A 15,782-nucleotide genomic window follows, 5' to 3' on the forward strand; every position below is an offset into this window, starting at 1 on the left:
AACTTAATATGTCTATCTATCTCTATTAAATCAAGCAACTCTTCTCTTAGCTCAGCTTCTTCTAAAGTGAGTGCACATCCCTTGTTTTCTGTTTCCTGCGGGCATTCTATGGAAAGTTCTATAGCATCTTCCTGTAGCACATTCTCTTCAATTTCATTCTGTGCCATCTGTTGCTCTGTCATATGGGAAGTCACTGGCCTATCACTCCTCAACATTGACTGCATCAGAGTTTCCTGTTCCTTCCTTTGCTGTCCAGCTTCAAGTGAACTTTTATACTGCTTTCTTGTGGAAGGCTCCAAAATATCTTCATATGGCACCTCACCAATTGCTTCCTGTTCCACTGGTTTCCCCTTAATTTGGATAGCCATTGCTCTATCCTGTTGTGGTGCTTTCTAAATTAGATTTTCTGCACTGAATCCTTCACTTTGCAGGTACTCCATAACCTCCATTTCTATTTCTTTAACTTCTCCAGGACTAAATTCCTTTTCTACTTTTCCTCTTTGTCTTCTTATTTTTCGTATTGTAAAGTTTTCCATGTCTGGATTCCTTTGCCTGAATTTCTCTTCAAATATCTTTGGTGCTGCTCTTTTTGGATTGGTTAGTTTTGCTTTCTCCTTTGCATAAGCATTACACCATAGTAAATCTCTTTTTCTTTCCCATGTCCATATTTCTTCTTCGGATGTCTCCTGGTCTTCCTGTTTCTCTTTACTTTGTGGACTCACTCCATCATGCTGTAATGTAACCTGTGTTAGACCTATACCAAATCATTCACTTCACAGGCACTCCATAACTTCAAATTCTATTTTTTAGCTTCTACTTTACTAATCTTCTTTTCTACTGTCTCTCTTTTTAATATTATTTTTTTATTGTGAAATTTTCCATATCTGGATGTCTTTGCCTATATTTCTTTTCAAATAGCTTTGTGGCTGCCTTCTTTATATTAATTACTTTGACTTTCTCCTTTGCATAAATATTGCACCATATCAAATATCTTTTTCTTTCCCATGTCCATATTTGTTTTTTATACTTTTCAGAAATCTCTAGATTTTGTTGTTTATATTGTGTCTTATTGCTAACTCCTTCAAAGTTTTTGGGTTTGACCTATGTTTTTTTTTTTTATATGCTGCTGTTGGTTTTTTTTTCCCAAGATGTGATGTATCTTTATATTGTATTTAGAACTCAACTATCTTCCTTTTTTTGCATTAACAATGTTCATATGTCTGTTATGTACTTGGAGCTTTTCTCCCCGGGCCTCCGCTGAAAATGGACATGCATCCAGTCGGACTCTCCCGGTTAACAAATGTAAAATAAAATAAATAAATAAAATAAATAATTCTAATACCGTGATGGAAATGGACCCCATTCCTAACTCAAAGTATGATTAAAGTTCATGAAATTAGTATTGTTTCACTCTTTAATGTCAGCCAGTAGTGCTCTTCGCAGCACCCGCAGTGTGCCCAGTAATGACTCCTTCTGCAATTCGTACAGGGTTACATGCATTGGTAACATATCTAAATATGACTGTAGACTCTTTTTATAAGACCTATTGCTCCTACTACTATTGGAACTATCTGGGTATCTTTCTTTGACATTGCTCTCATTTCTGCCTGAAAATTATGATATTTTATGACTTTGTGTCTCTCTCTGTGCAGGACACTGTAGTCACTGGGTGTGGTGATTTCAATGATCAATGCTACTTTTGTCTTCTTTTCATGGACCACTACATCTGGTTTTCTAGCATCTATCTTTTGAACTGTTGGTAGACTTCCTCATTTTCTATGATGCTTTGTGGCTCATATTTCCAGTATTTTTAGCCACTTCAGTACCATAATGTTTGCACAATCCCCAGTGCAACAGTCTTGCCACATTATTATGCCTTTCAGTATACAGTCTTTCTGCTGTTAGTATACTGCAATCAGCCACAAGGTGTTCAACTGTTTCCAATTCTGTTCTGCAAAATCTACATTTGTCTGTTTCTCCCACATGTTCAATGGACTTTGTAAACCAATGTATACATAGCCCACTATTTTGTGCCTCCAGTAGTAGCCTTTCATCTCTTGGTTTGAATTTGCCTCTCCTTAACCATTCCTGTGTTCTTTTGTGATCAACATGAGGTTCTTCCAGAAGTTTTCTATACTTGCAACTATATTTATGCATTTTCCACATTTCTTGCCTTCTCATCTGGTCCTTCACCTTATATTCTTTCTTTTGTTTTAGGCACATTCAGTTGTTGCCTGTTTTTTTATCTACTTCTGGTTTGATTTCCATTCCTGCTTGATGCCGATATGCTTCAACTAGATTAAGCAAAGAAGTCATCTTAGATCTATTCTCCTCATGTTTCAAATATTTCACTACATTTGGGTCTTGTGAGGTCAGCAGATATGTGTGGACTCCCACAATTGCAGATCTATACATGTAATCAATTTCAAGGAGGCCCATCCCTCCTTCAGAATGGGGAAGATATAATCTTGATATGCAGTGATTTTTATAAATCATTTGATGAGCATGAAGCATCCTTCTTGCTTTCCTATCTAATCTATCCAACACGTTTTGGGGCCTTACCATTTGACTTTTCAAATCTACTCAGAGTATTTACCAAATGTCTGGCACCAGTAATTGTATTTTGCAGAACTAAAGGTGATCCATATCCACCCATATATAGATGATTGCCTGATCCAGGCACCATGTACTGCAAAATGTCTATCAGCATTGCAAATCACCATATTGCTTCCAGAAGGTGGCCCTAACCCTGTGTGCCCAGAAGTCACAAGTGGCATGAAATCTTTGAGTTACCTTCTTAGCAGCAGAATTAGATTCTGTTCAATATAAGAACTTTTTGCCAAAAGATGAGATTCTGTTCATCTCAGACTGTGTCTTCAGCATTCACAATCTGCATTTCAGCTAGATCCATGTCCTTTTTGTGATTCTCATTTTGACTGAGTGAGGCAGTTAGGATGAAACAGTGATGTGTACCCTAGCCAAATCATGGTCAAATGGGGCTCTAGGAAAATGTAATGGATTAGACCCCCCCCCCCCAGCCATTCCAATGTCTGATTACTTGGCTATTTCTCCTCAGTTACCATAAACACTGTTCAGATCTGTCAGTGCACATACTATTTTCTTCTTTACTTCTACAATGATTACAGGCTTGGATTTAATTTAAAACTTTTATTTCAATTCTTATAGCACAAACACTGATAGCCATTTGCTAAACAAAACAATACAGTCTCGCAATGAAAACAAACTTAGCATAAACAGTAAACTTATCTGCCCTTAAAACTCACATTCATTGAAACTGCATTGGAACCCACATGCAAAGAAGCTGCATCTGGCTAGTGGTGGATTAAGTTTACCTTTGGGCTGTTTTCAGACCATAGGCCCCCATACACACGCATGCATCTGTTCTTTGATTCACCTTCCTGATTGTATTAAATTATATAATACAGCACCATTTGTTAGTGTTTTAAATGTGTAGTTTTGAACATTTTTCCTGTAAGCAGTGAAACAAAACATGTGAACCAATAATGACAAAACTACCCATTTCAGAGCATTTCAACCATAAAAGACCACTCAAAGTTCTGTCATTAAAATCCACCAATATTAGTCCATATGTGCAATCTCTGCAGAAGTAAAAGTCATCCGAATAACTCCATTTTAAAGAGACCTGTAACTAATGAAGAGGTTGCTACTGGCAAGCAACTTTACATTTCACTGTCTCATTTACAAATTCAGTGCCTGCTGCCATTGAAGAATAACTTGCCTATATAACATTAAAAAAATGTTAAGCTGGTAATATTACAACAGGAAATGGGTGGCAAATTAATAACAAGTTCATAGTTACTAAGCATCTCATTCAAAAGAGGACATACTTAGGAATGCAGTATTCCATCTCCCCTTAAAAGGCACTGCAGTATCAGGAACCCATCTACATGGTGTGGGAGTAGAACCCACAACTTTTTGCACCAAAGACAAAAACACTAGCTGGTGTACTACAAACACTGCTATCAAATTCTACAATCTGATGGCCATTTGCTACACAAAACAGACTTAGCATGAGCAACAGTAAACTTCTCTTCCATTGAAACTCACAATTCCTTGAAAATGTACTGAAACTCACAATTCCCTGAAAATGCATTGAAACTCACATTCCTTGAAAATGCACTCATGATGAGCAGTCTGTAGATGGTGTGGAGGATTCGGGCTATTGTCTTCTGTCACCAACGTACAGGGTTTGAGCCTGAGCAAGTTAAACACACACCACAGGAATGCTTATCTTTTCAAGGGTGCAGTTCCAAATTAATCTCACAGTGTAGCAGTAGCAGTTCCAAATGTCTCGTATCAGCCAAGTTATATCCAAAAGCAGCAGGAAACTCCCAGATTTAAATCTGTATGCATGTGCTGTACTAAAGATGCATTTCACAGACGCAGAGTGCATCTTTAAAGATGTACACGTGCATGGACAAATAAAGTAGTAGTGTCATTTTTGTTAATTGTTTAATTAAAAATTAAATGTTGTGGCAGTCCCCTCCCCCAAGTCAGTGGGCCCTAGGCAACTGCCCAAGTTGCTTAGTGCTGGATCCAGCTCTGATGCATTCTAAGGCAGAAAAATCTTGCTGTACCGCAAGCCTGAATGTGAAACCCTGAGAAACTGCACCGGGAAATCAGAGGTTTCATAGCTATCTGCGCATTCGGCGCCATTTTCAATAAAGCCCAAACCCGGACCAGTCATGTCTCCGTGGTAGTGTGCTAGCCCTTGTAAGTCAAGTCCATTTTGTTGTGGAGTTTATTGTACATGTTGTTCACCAAACAAGGTTCTGTCTAATCTGTTAGTCTAAGCATTATTTAATGATGGTTTTATTGTAATTAATCACCAACCAACGTACTATTTTGTTATTTGTACTAGCATATTTAAGCGCTCTACATAAAGCGAATGCCAAAATGAGCTTCAGTTCCTAGTTTTGTCATTAGTGCATGAGGGTTTTATAGTAAATGTTCACCGACCACAGTACTATCTAATTTGTTGTTTGTACTAGTATATTTAAGCGCTCTACAGAAAGCGAACGCCAAAATGAGCTTCAATTCCTAGTTTTGTCTTAGTGCATGAGGGGACTAAACACTCCTCTTGGGACGTGTATGTGCTGCAACAATATCTGTTAGGCTTCTCATCTGGCTTACAGAGAATTCATCCCTGCTATTTTTTTAGTTTACAAGCTAGGTACCTCTGATAAGGCTGTATCCACCACAAGACAGCATTAACAAGGGTACAGGCCATTCGTACTTTATAGCGACCGCTGCCACAGTTGTTACCTGCCATATTTTTTTCTCCTTTACATTACTTAAATTAAGATTACTTGGTAGGAGCTTTGATTACTTGATATGGACTTAACTACTGTTTAGATGAGACAAATAGCTGCAACTTAGCTTAGCCTTTGTCTTCAACGACTGCTTTGCTTAAATTGTTGTCCATAAGCAGTGTATCTTCATAAAGTTTGTGTCCACCTCGTGGTAACTTTACCTAGACTGCAGGCAGACCGCGGTTTATTAGCGACTGCCTCCTAAGTCTTAATCTACCAAACTTCTCCCCCTAGAGTACTTAATGACTGCCTCTAAATCAATGTTTAATGTGAACTTTAGCAACTGCTCCCCTAGATAGACTTTGATATAGATGTCTTTTAATATAATAGTGTCATTTTCATAGTGAGGCCATATTGTGTTTTTGTTGATGGAAATTCTTGGTGTATGCAGGACGTACAGTGGAGCATTTACACTTGTCTAGCCTATTGTGTTCTAAAACGATGTATTCACAGAGATGTACTCATTGATATTTGCTGGATGTTACGTGAATGTATTTCACTATAGAGCTTTGACCGGCTAACATCTACCTGAAATCAGCTGGACGTATAAGTGAATTTAAGTACACTTTTATCTGCTCTTTTGCATATAGTACTGTATTTAATTTATTTATTTGTGTTTTTCACTGAATATTAACTCAATTGAAGTTGTGGCTGTCTCTCTACAGTTAGTTCCCCATCCACCTTCCCTGTTCTTGTTTTGGTATTAATGTTTGTGGCTTTGAAATTGCCCGCCCCTCTTGTAGATTTGTATTTGGATACTCCTTCTGGGTGCATCTCATTTGCTCGCTCAACTGAGTGCAGTGAGATCATATTCTGATTTCAGGCACTCCTACTGTGTACAAAGAGAGCATTTGGGAAGCACAACCCCTGTAGCCTCTTAATCCTGCTCTGTTCCTTCCCTCAAAAAAAAAAAAAAATGTATATATATAGATATATATATATATATATATATATATATATATATATATATATATATATATATATGTATTATTCATCTGCTCTTGATGTAACTGTCTTAGTTGCTGTTCTGCATGTTGTTATCTGTTCAGTCGCTCTTACTCTGCACTTATTACTGCTTGTTAGTAGCCTTCTAATTTACTGCCTTCTGCACTTGTTTTTAATTCATTTGTTAATTTAATTGCATTTATTTGAACTGTATTTGCCGTAGTGTTGCTACACGCTCGGGTGTGCTGGCCTGCACTACAATTTGAATTGTATTTACTGCTGTTTTAGTTGCTTTTCTGTAACAAAAAAAAATTCTAAGCTTGTTTCCTGCATTTCCTGTAACTAGTTAAGTCCAGATACAAACTTGCTGTATCCAGGACAGTTGGTAAGCTTCTGAGCCCCCCAAGCCTTTCTGTGTTGGATGGAAGCCTTCTAGCTTATCAGTGGGAGTGGTAAGCACTAGATAGCCTATCTACCATGGGAAGAGTGGGTTTTGGCCCTGAAACTGTAGTTCATTGGCCGTTTCAGCAGTTTTTCCATCTCTTTCTACTTTCTGGTTAAAATCCCGTTTTGCATTTGGTCCACGCCGTTCCTATAACTAGTGTAATCCAGGTACAGATTTGCTGTATCCAGGACTGTTGGTAAGCTTCTGAGCCCCCAAGCCCTTCTCTGTTGGGAGTGGTAAGCACTAGGTAACTTATCTACCATAGGAGGAGTGGTTTCTGGCCCAGAAAGTATAGTTTATTGTCTGTTTGGGAAGCTTTACCATCTTTCAAACTTCTGATTTAAAAGCCTGTGTTTGCGCTTGTTTCCTGCCTTTCTTGTTACTAGTCTAGTCCAGGTACAGATTTGCTGTATCCAGGACTCTTTGTAAGCTTATGAGTCCCCCAAGCCTTTCCGTGTTGGAGGGAAGCCTTCTAGCTTATCAGTGGGAGTGGTAAGCATCAGGTAGCCTATCTACCACAAGAGGAGTGGTCCCTGGCCCATAAATTGTAGCTACTGGCTGTTTGAGCAGTTTTTTTCCATCTCTTTCAACTTTCTGCCTTGAAAGCCGCACTTGTGCCCATTTCCCACCTTTCCTATAACTAGCCTAGTCCAGTTACAGAGTTGCTGTATCCAGGATTGTTAGTAAGCTTCTGAGCCCCCAAGCCTTTCTGTGTTGGAGGAAAGCCTTCTAGCTTATCAGTGGGAGTGGTAAGCACTAGGTAACCTATACTCCACAGGAAGAGTGTGTTTTGGCCCAGAAATTGTAAATTATTTGGCCGTTTGGGCAGTTTTCTATCTCTTTCAACTTGCTGGCTTAAAAGCCTACATCTGTACTTGTTCCCCACCTTTCCTGTAACTAGTCTAGTCCAGGTACAGATTTGCTGTATCCAGGACTCTTTGTAAGCTTCTGAGCCCACCCCAAGCCTTTCTGTGTTGGAGGGAAGCCTTCTAGCTTATCAGTGGGAGTGGTAAGCATTAGGTAGCCTATCTACCGCAAGAGGAGTGGTTTCTGGCCCAGAAATTGTAGCTGTTGGCCGTTTGGGCTGTTTTTTTCCATCTCTTTAAACTTTCTGACTTAAAAGCCGCACTTGCGCTTGTTTCCCACCTTTTCTGTAACTAGCCTAGTCCAGGTGCAGAGTTGCTGTATCCAGGACTGTTGGAAAGCTTCTGAGCCCTGCAAGCCTTTCTGTGTTGGAGGAAAGACTTCTAGCTTATCAGTGGGAGTGGTAAGCACTAGGTAGCCTGTCTACCACGAGAAGAGAGGTTGCCGTCCCAGAAATTGTAGTTTGACCATTTGGACAATTTGTCCGTCTCTTTCAACTTTCTGGTTTAAAAGATGACATATGTGCTTATTTCCCATCTTTCCTGTAACTAACCTACTGGGTAGCACTAGAAAGCCTTAGACTGATACAAGACTTTTAGCTTAGGAGTGAGACTTTGGAGTAATTAAGTATCAGTTTTCTGTACTTTCTTGCTGTACTTAACTGTTTTCTGCCTAAATGCAGATTTTCCAGCATTTATTGTGATTTAAAAGCTTGTTTTTTTTTTCACATATTGTACTTATTTGACTGCCTGCACTTTTAAAAAGTTGTTTTTTGTTTAAATAATTTGTTTAACTGTTGTAGGCTACACACTAAAGTGCGATAGCCTTTTCTGATCATTTGTATTCGTTTAAAGTTTTAAGTGTATTTTTTACTGTTTTTGCCTTATCTTTTTAAAAAAAAACAAAAAAAAAATCCTTGTTTCCCACCTTTCTAAGCTAGTATATTCCAGTTTTTAGGCTAGTGCTGAATTCAGGGCTGTGATACTAGTTTCTGAGTTGCCCATACCTTACTTGGATAGAAGGAAGTTTCTCTGTTCACCTGTGAGAGAGGGGAGCTTTGAGCAACCTATCTGTCCCTGGAGGAGTAGTTCCAGCCCAGAAGTTAGTAGTTTATTGGCCATTTTGAGCTAATTTCTATCTCTTTCATTTCCCTACTATAAAAACCGCGTTTGCACAGTTTTGCGCACCAGGCAGTACTGGTTAGCTATGGTTAAATTATTCCCGGCTCCACTAAGTCTCCTCTTCAGTTTTTCCCTTGAAACTAGTCTAACTCTCAATCTAAGCACTCAAAAAACATCTTACAGCCCAGCACTTGCTCAGACCTAATAGCAAGCACTAATATACCCTGACACTGATTGCCCAGCAGGGCAAGGCTGTTTATTCACCCCTCACCAACCAAGTGACTAAGCAGCTCACTCTACTATTCAGGCATGACCAAAGGGCAACTTCAGGTGCACCCTCCAGTCCAGCTGGTAAATCTGGGTATCCTGATGCAATGTTACAACTGCCTCTTGTACACAGACAACCCTCTCCTCCTACCACAAAACACTAACATATATGAGAGATGCAATTATACAGCCAAACTGGAAGCTAAGCTGTCTCCACCCAAGACTGGAACAGACAGTCAAGAGGAGAAGGTTAAGACTTGCACCACAACTCCAGCCGCACACAGACCTACTAAAACAGCACTGGCAAAAAATACACATAAATACACAAAATCATACTCAGAGGCTCTAAATAAAAACCTGCAAAAGCATCACAGACCTCCAAAGCAGACATCCAAACAACCTGCACTTCTCATCACAAACCTGACAACACATAAAACACAAAATCAGTGTGCCGCACAATCACAGCCCTTAAGGAGAAATAATATACCTAACACACTAGTAATAGGTGACTCTATAGTCAGGCACACTGACGTCCCACTCACTAGGCTGGACAAGCAAAAGGTTACTGTTAGCTGCCTGTCAGGAGCCAGAATCCACCACATAACACAAGCACTCAGGTCACTCCAAAACAAGTACAAATATGGCTCTGTCATTGTTCATGTTGGTGTGAATGACCTGAGACATACCTCCATGGACTACATGAAAAGAGACATGGAAGAGTTCTCTGATCATGTAGCCCAGGCTGGTATTACCCTGACCCTGAGTAGCATCCTGCCCTCACCAAGAATGATACCTCAGTATAAAGAAAAAATGATCAATTTCAACAATTGGCTAAGCTTCTGGTGCCATTCAAAGGGGATCCAGTGTCTGTCAGCCTGGGACGACATGCTCGACAAACCGCGTTGCTTCACAAGAAACGGCTTGCACCTGTCACCCCTAGGCTTTCGAATACTGGCCAAGGCTCTTGCTGCCCCATAGTGCCTTTTTTAGGCAAGGCTCATAAGTCAAACCCACCTCCGTAAACAGCACAATTAACAAAAAACTGAGGGTTATGCTACTCAACGCCAGGAGTTTAAATCTCAAAATGCACGCGCTCGAAGCACTCCTTAGTATGGAGAACTTCAATATCTGTGCAGTAACTGAAACCTGGTTCAAGGCTCCAGAGAGCACGCCAGCACTACTGGGCTACATTTGAATTTAACAAACATCGGTTAGATAGTATCATTTTGGATATGGATAGGTTTGTGAACAAAGGTTTGGACATAAAAAACAACAAAATTACCAGAGATACTAATGATTATAGTCAACACAAGGCATATTCACATTCCAAGGAATTTAAACGTAGTATGTATGCCAAGGAAATAAAAACAGGGACTCAAAGTATAGAAAATGAGGAGAGCATAAACATTGAACAGTATAATACAACAAACAATAAGAGTTCAAGGTCGAACTATGCTCCAAACCATAGCAAACAGGATAGAATTTTTTAGAGGAACCCACACTAAGGAGATCCGAATGCATTCGCGATCGGTATCAGGGTCACTATCAACAACAACAAGTAGGCAGGGACATGACGAGATACAGAACGAACTCATATTATTGAATCATAGTGAAGAAATGTTACAGAACGATGGACTGTGTGGCTACATGAGAGATGGTTGTGTTGTCGCAGGTCAAGAGTCTGGTAACAACAGTCATGGTCATGATGTATATAAGAATATTGAAGTAATTGATTTTAATACATATGTTAATGGAGAAGAACAGTTTTTCTACAATGATATTAGTTTAAACAACACAACAGAGAACAACATTCTCTTTCAACAGTGTCTATATTGTTCAACAATAGTGGATGGAGGATTTACAGTGTATAACTACACAGAAAAAGTATTTAATAAAGAGTATATTGATCTTTTTAAAAAAGGTTTTACCTTTGTCCCTAATTTCAAAACTGATATAGGTAAAATCATACTTAATTTAAAATTATATACCAGAAAATTGAATCTTAAAATGTTTTTTTCTACAAATGCTAACAAACATATTCAACCGGATACAAGCTATTTTCAACTAAAAAGAAGTAGTACATTTATACCCCCACAAAATTCGATTATTTATTTATTCGAAATGCTATGTGACATGGAGTTTAGGAGAGTTTTGAAAAAACCAACAAAAATGCAAGACAATTTAACGACAGCAGAGAGATTTTGTTTGAAAGAACTAACTAGATCTGGGCAATACAGAATCATGAAACCAGACAAGGGGGGGGGGTCGTGGTAATGACGAAAAATGATTATTGTAACAAGATGTGGGACATGTTAAGTGATTCTGACATGTACGAAAAGGTGTCAAGGTTTGAGATGAATAGAGCCTACACTAAGTTAGATTGGCAGCTCTACGAACTATTAATGGACGGTGTCATAGACAAGGGGGAATATGACTATTTATTAGTAGAATTCCCTATTACACCAACTGTGTTTGGCATACCAAAAATTCACAAGAGTGTTGCCAACCCTCCTTTTAGACCAATAGTTTCAGCAAAGGGATCTAAACTAGAGGCTGTAGCACATTATATAGATGTGAATTGTAAAAATATTTTGTCTAAACTACCACATATTCTTAAAGATTCTTGGCACTGTTTAGAAGTTATCAAAGAACACTCAACCCTTATCAACAAGGACACGATTATGGTCACTATTGACATAATTAACTTGTTTTCTGTTATACCTCATGATTTGGGGTTAAACATGTTTCAGGCAAGTCTGTCATCATTTGGTGACATGAGTAAGGACAAAAACAGAGTTATTACTGATTTAATGGAAATGGTTTTAACAAACAATTATTTCTCTATGGAGGGTGAATTCTACAGACAAAAGGCAGGTGTAGCAATGGGGGCTAGATGTGCCCCCACATATGCTAATTTAGTTTTAGCATGGTGGGAGAGCCAAATGATTTTCACTTCCAAATTTTAGTCAAAAGTTACTTTATATTTGAGATTTTTGGATGATATTTAAATTTTTTGGAATGGTGATGAGAAAGAAATTATAGATTTTTTAGCCTTTTTTGACACAACATCCTCATTTTTAAAATTTACACATCACATATTTAAAAATAATTGTGAATACTTAGATATATTACTTCAAAAAAAATGATGAAGGAATAAATTCAAAAATTTTTAGGAAAAAAACTTATTCCAACTCCTTTTTACATTTTGACAGTTGTCATCCTTATTTTCAAAAAAAAAAAAAAAGAATTTAGTAAAAGGCCAAATGGTGAGACTGTCTAGGATTATAAGTGACGATAATTTTTATGTAGAAATTAACAAACTTATTGAAATGTTCACAGATAGGGGGTATCCTATGCAACTACTTATGGAAAGAAAGAAAGAAATACTAACTAAAAGGAATTACAGTTTTAAACCTATTTTAAAATTTGGTTTCAACAAACTTTTGAAGGAGGAAAACGGGTAACAGAGGAGATGCATTTGTTATACCATTTAATGAAACATCTAGTACTATGGTTAATATTTTAAAAGAAGTATGGATGAATGTGTTTAGTAACAAAGTAGATGTTTTAGATATTATTAGTTATAGTCTGAACATTACATATAGTAGAGGAAAGAACTTAAAAGATTATTTTGAGAACAATAGCAATAGACAATCATATAACAAATATAAGATGAGTAAATGTGGGACTTGCAAAACATGTAGATTTATTAATGACGGTCCATACGTGATGATACAGAATTATAATAGATCTATGAAATGCCCAGGACATGTGAATTGTAACACAAAAATGGTGGTGTATTTAGCTACTTGTTTATCATGTCCAGCATTTTATGTGGGAAAAACTGTAAGAAAATTGAGAGACCGTATAATGGAACACAATAGGGACATTAAAAATAAAAGATCTACTAACTCTTTATATGTACACAGTACTAAATGTGTGGATTTTAAAAGATTTATATTTTTTGTAATAGACAGGATTCCATACAATGTTAACAAGGGGGGAGACGTCAACAATTTATTAGAAGCAAAAGAATGCCTATGGCAACTTAGACTTAATGCTAGTAATATGCCAGGAATTAATGAACATGTCTCTATCTCCAGTATTTTAAAACATAAATCCTATTTAATTTAAAGGGAGTTTACATATAAAATATATATTTTTTATGAAATGGAGAAAGAATGTTATATAAACACACATATATTTTTAATATATTTTAATTTATTTATATATATTTATATACAAAAATATATTTTACATTCTATATTTGTATTTATATTTATATTTAAACTATATTTTATTTTATATATATTTTATATTTTACATCTTATATTTATATATTAATATACACAACACATTTATATACATATTATACATATAAATATATAGGCATAATGAGGCGTTGAGTTGAGTTTGTTGTGATACTGATTTGTTTATGGGTCATGTGTTATGCTAGAATGGATTTGGAACTCCATTTTAAACAACTTGTATTTTTAAATAGTTTGTTATTAATTAACCATATTCTCATTAATATGTATTAGATAAAAGTGGCTGATTTGTTGAATTTGAATTAGATAGGTTATATTAAGGAAGTGTATTAAAAGGAAGTTACTCTGATGAAACCCACTGATGAGATGGGTGAAAGCGCTTAGTGTTTTAGAATTATTACACTTTGTTACTTGCTCAAGTTTTAAGTTTTTCAGTTATATTAATAAAAGGTTGTACCAGACAAGTCGACTGCCTTGGGTTCTTCATAGTTTTACTCATTGGTTGTTCGTTATTTATTTACTACTGGGCTACAACTCATACCTCATGTTTCGGCCACAGAACATGGACCGAAACACAAAAGGAGGGGGTGTATCCTATTCATCAAGGATACCTACACCTCCAGGTTAGTGGCACAGCATGATACCTCTGAGATCATCCGTGTGCAACTAACATCGGGCAAATCTGTAATGCAAATTGTGGCCTGATACAGATCACCCTCCATGACTCAGGACCACCACTCCACCTTTCTGGAGAAACTGGAAAACATGAAGGTCCTACCAAACACCCTGATATTGGGCGATTTCAATTACCCTACCATTCACTGGGAAAACTACTCGAGTACAAATTCCCAGGCCCAGCGCTTCCTGGAATTCATCAACTAAAACACCCTGGATCAGCTGGTAAACTCCCCTACCAGAGGTGAAAACATATTGGACCTGGTCATCACCAACATGGGCGGCAGGTGTTCCACACCGGAGGTCAACCCATCACTGGTTAGATCAGACTATAAACTAATCACTCTGGATGTCCACACCCTACCACCACTCCCAACTAAGAAAACCACAGTAAAACACTTTTCTAAAGCAAACTTCACCTTACTTAAGACAGAGGTGGTACGTTTCACAGCCCCCACGCTAAAGGATAATGCTGACCAAGATGCAGAAACCTTTCAAATGCACTCTATGAGCACCTACAAGGATGCATGGATCATGCCATCCCTAGCAAAACCAAGACTCACTCCTCTAAGAGAAGGAAACCAGTTTTGTGGACCCCTGCAATAAACAGGCTATACAATAGAAGGAGGAAACTAGTTCAGAAAAAAAGCAAATCCCAAGAAGGAAAGACATCCCTGATCAGTATCAGTAAGAAACTGAGGTCCCTCATGAAATCATCCAAGGCTAACTTTGAAAGAAAAATAGCCAAGGATTCAAAAGATAACCACAAAGCCTTCTTTAGCTATGTTAAGAATCTAAGTGGCAACTCACAGATATGCACTGAACTAGTGCAAAATAGCACAAAATATACTGAAACTACTGATATCGCCAACATCCTGGCAGATAGATTCAGTGCAAACTTCAACCCCCTCTCACCTCCAAAAGGGCCCACAACAATACCAGAAAAGTGTAGTGTCCCAAAAATCACAGACGCACAGGTGAAAACAGCCCTTTCAAAAGCCAAAAACACAGCGTCAATGGGACCAGATGGTGTCCCAGGCTGCGTCTTGCATGAACTACAGAATGAACTAACCCCCCCCCCACCTAAACATGCTGTTCACCCTCAGCCTCTCCACAGGCTACATGCTCATAGAATGGCACACAGCAATGGTTATTCCTCTCCACAAAGGAGGGGCCACAACTGACCCTGGTAACTATCGCCCCATAAGCCTGACTAGCCTGGTCTGCAAGGCTATGGAGTGCATCATCATGGAACTCATTAACAAAGACATTGGGAACCTCCAAACACTTGACTCGATCCAGTTCGGCTTTGTTAAGGGCAGATCATGCCTACTGAACCTGGTTAACTTCTTTGAGACAGTCACCAAGGCCATAGACGAGGGAAAGGTGGTTCACATAGCCTACCTTGACCTCGCCAAGGCTTTTGACACCATTCCCCACTCGGGTATTACAGAAAAACTCACCAGCCTGAACATAAACCCCTATGTCAAGAGATGGGTTGCCAACTGACTTACAGACAGAACTCACGATAAGAATAGCGGGCTCCAGGTTCGACTCTAAACCAGTCACAAGTAGTATCCCACAAGGCTCGGTCCTGGGACCCCTACTGTTCAGCATATACTTCTCAGAAGTACAGGCAAACACAGAAGGACTATGGCTGACCAAGTTCACCAATGACTGCAAACTGGGAGCCATAATTGACTCTCCGGCTGACACAGACATCCTCCAAAAGGGCCTTACTGAGATGGACACCTGGTGTCAAAGTCATGACCTCAAGCTAAATGCCAAAAATGCATAGTCATCCCGTTTGGAAAACAAAATACCCACGAATTACCACATATGT

The 15,782-nt window shown here is 38.3% G+C and overlaps 1 protein-coding gene across 1 annotated transcript in view; it reads left to right on the plus strand.

Annotated features, from left to right (window-relative positions):
- The first annotated feature begins 10,511 nt into the window (after positions 1-10,511).
- Positions 10,512-15,782, plus strand: part of CFAP221 (cilia and flagella associated protein 221) — a 761,152-nt gene continuing 755,881 nt past the window's right edge. Inside the window, exon 1 of the mRNA XM_044073677.1 lies at positions 10,512-10,953. Coding sequence (XP_043929612.1) covers positions 10,512-10,953 — 442 coding nt within the window. The remainder of the gene's footprint in view (positions 10,954-15,782) is intronic.

This window comes from Protopterus annectens, chromosome 6.part0 (assembly GCF_019279795.1).
Source record: "Protopterus annectens isolate FY-2018-M chromosome 6.part0, PAN1.0, whole genome shotgun sequence".
NCBI lineage: Eukaryota > Metazoa > Chordata > Ceratodontiformes > Protopteridae > Protopterus > Protopterus annectens.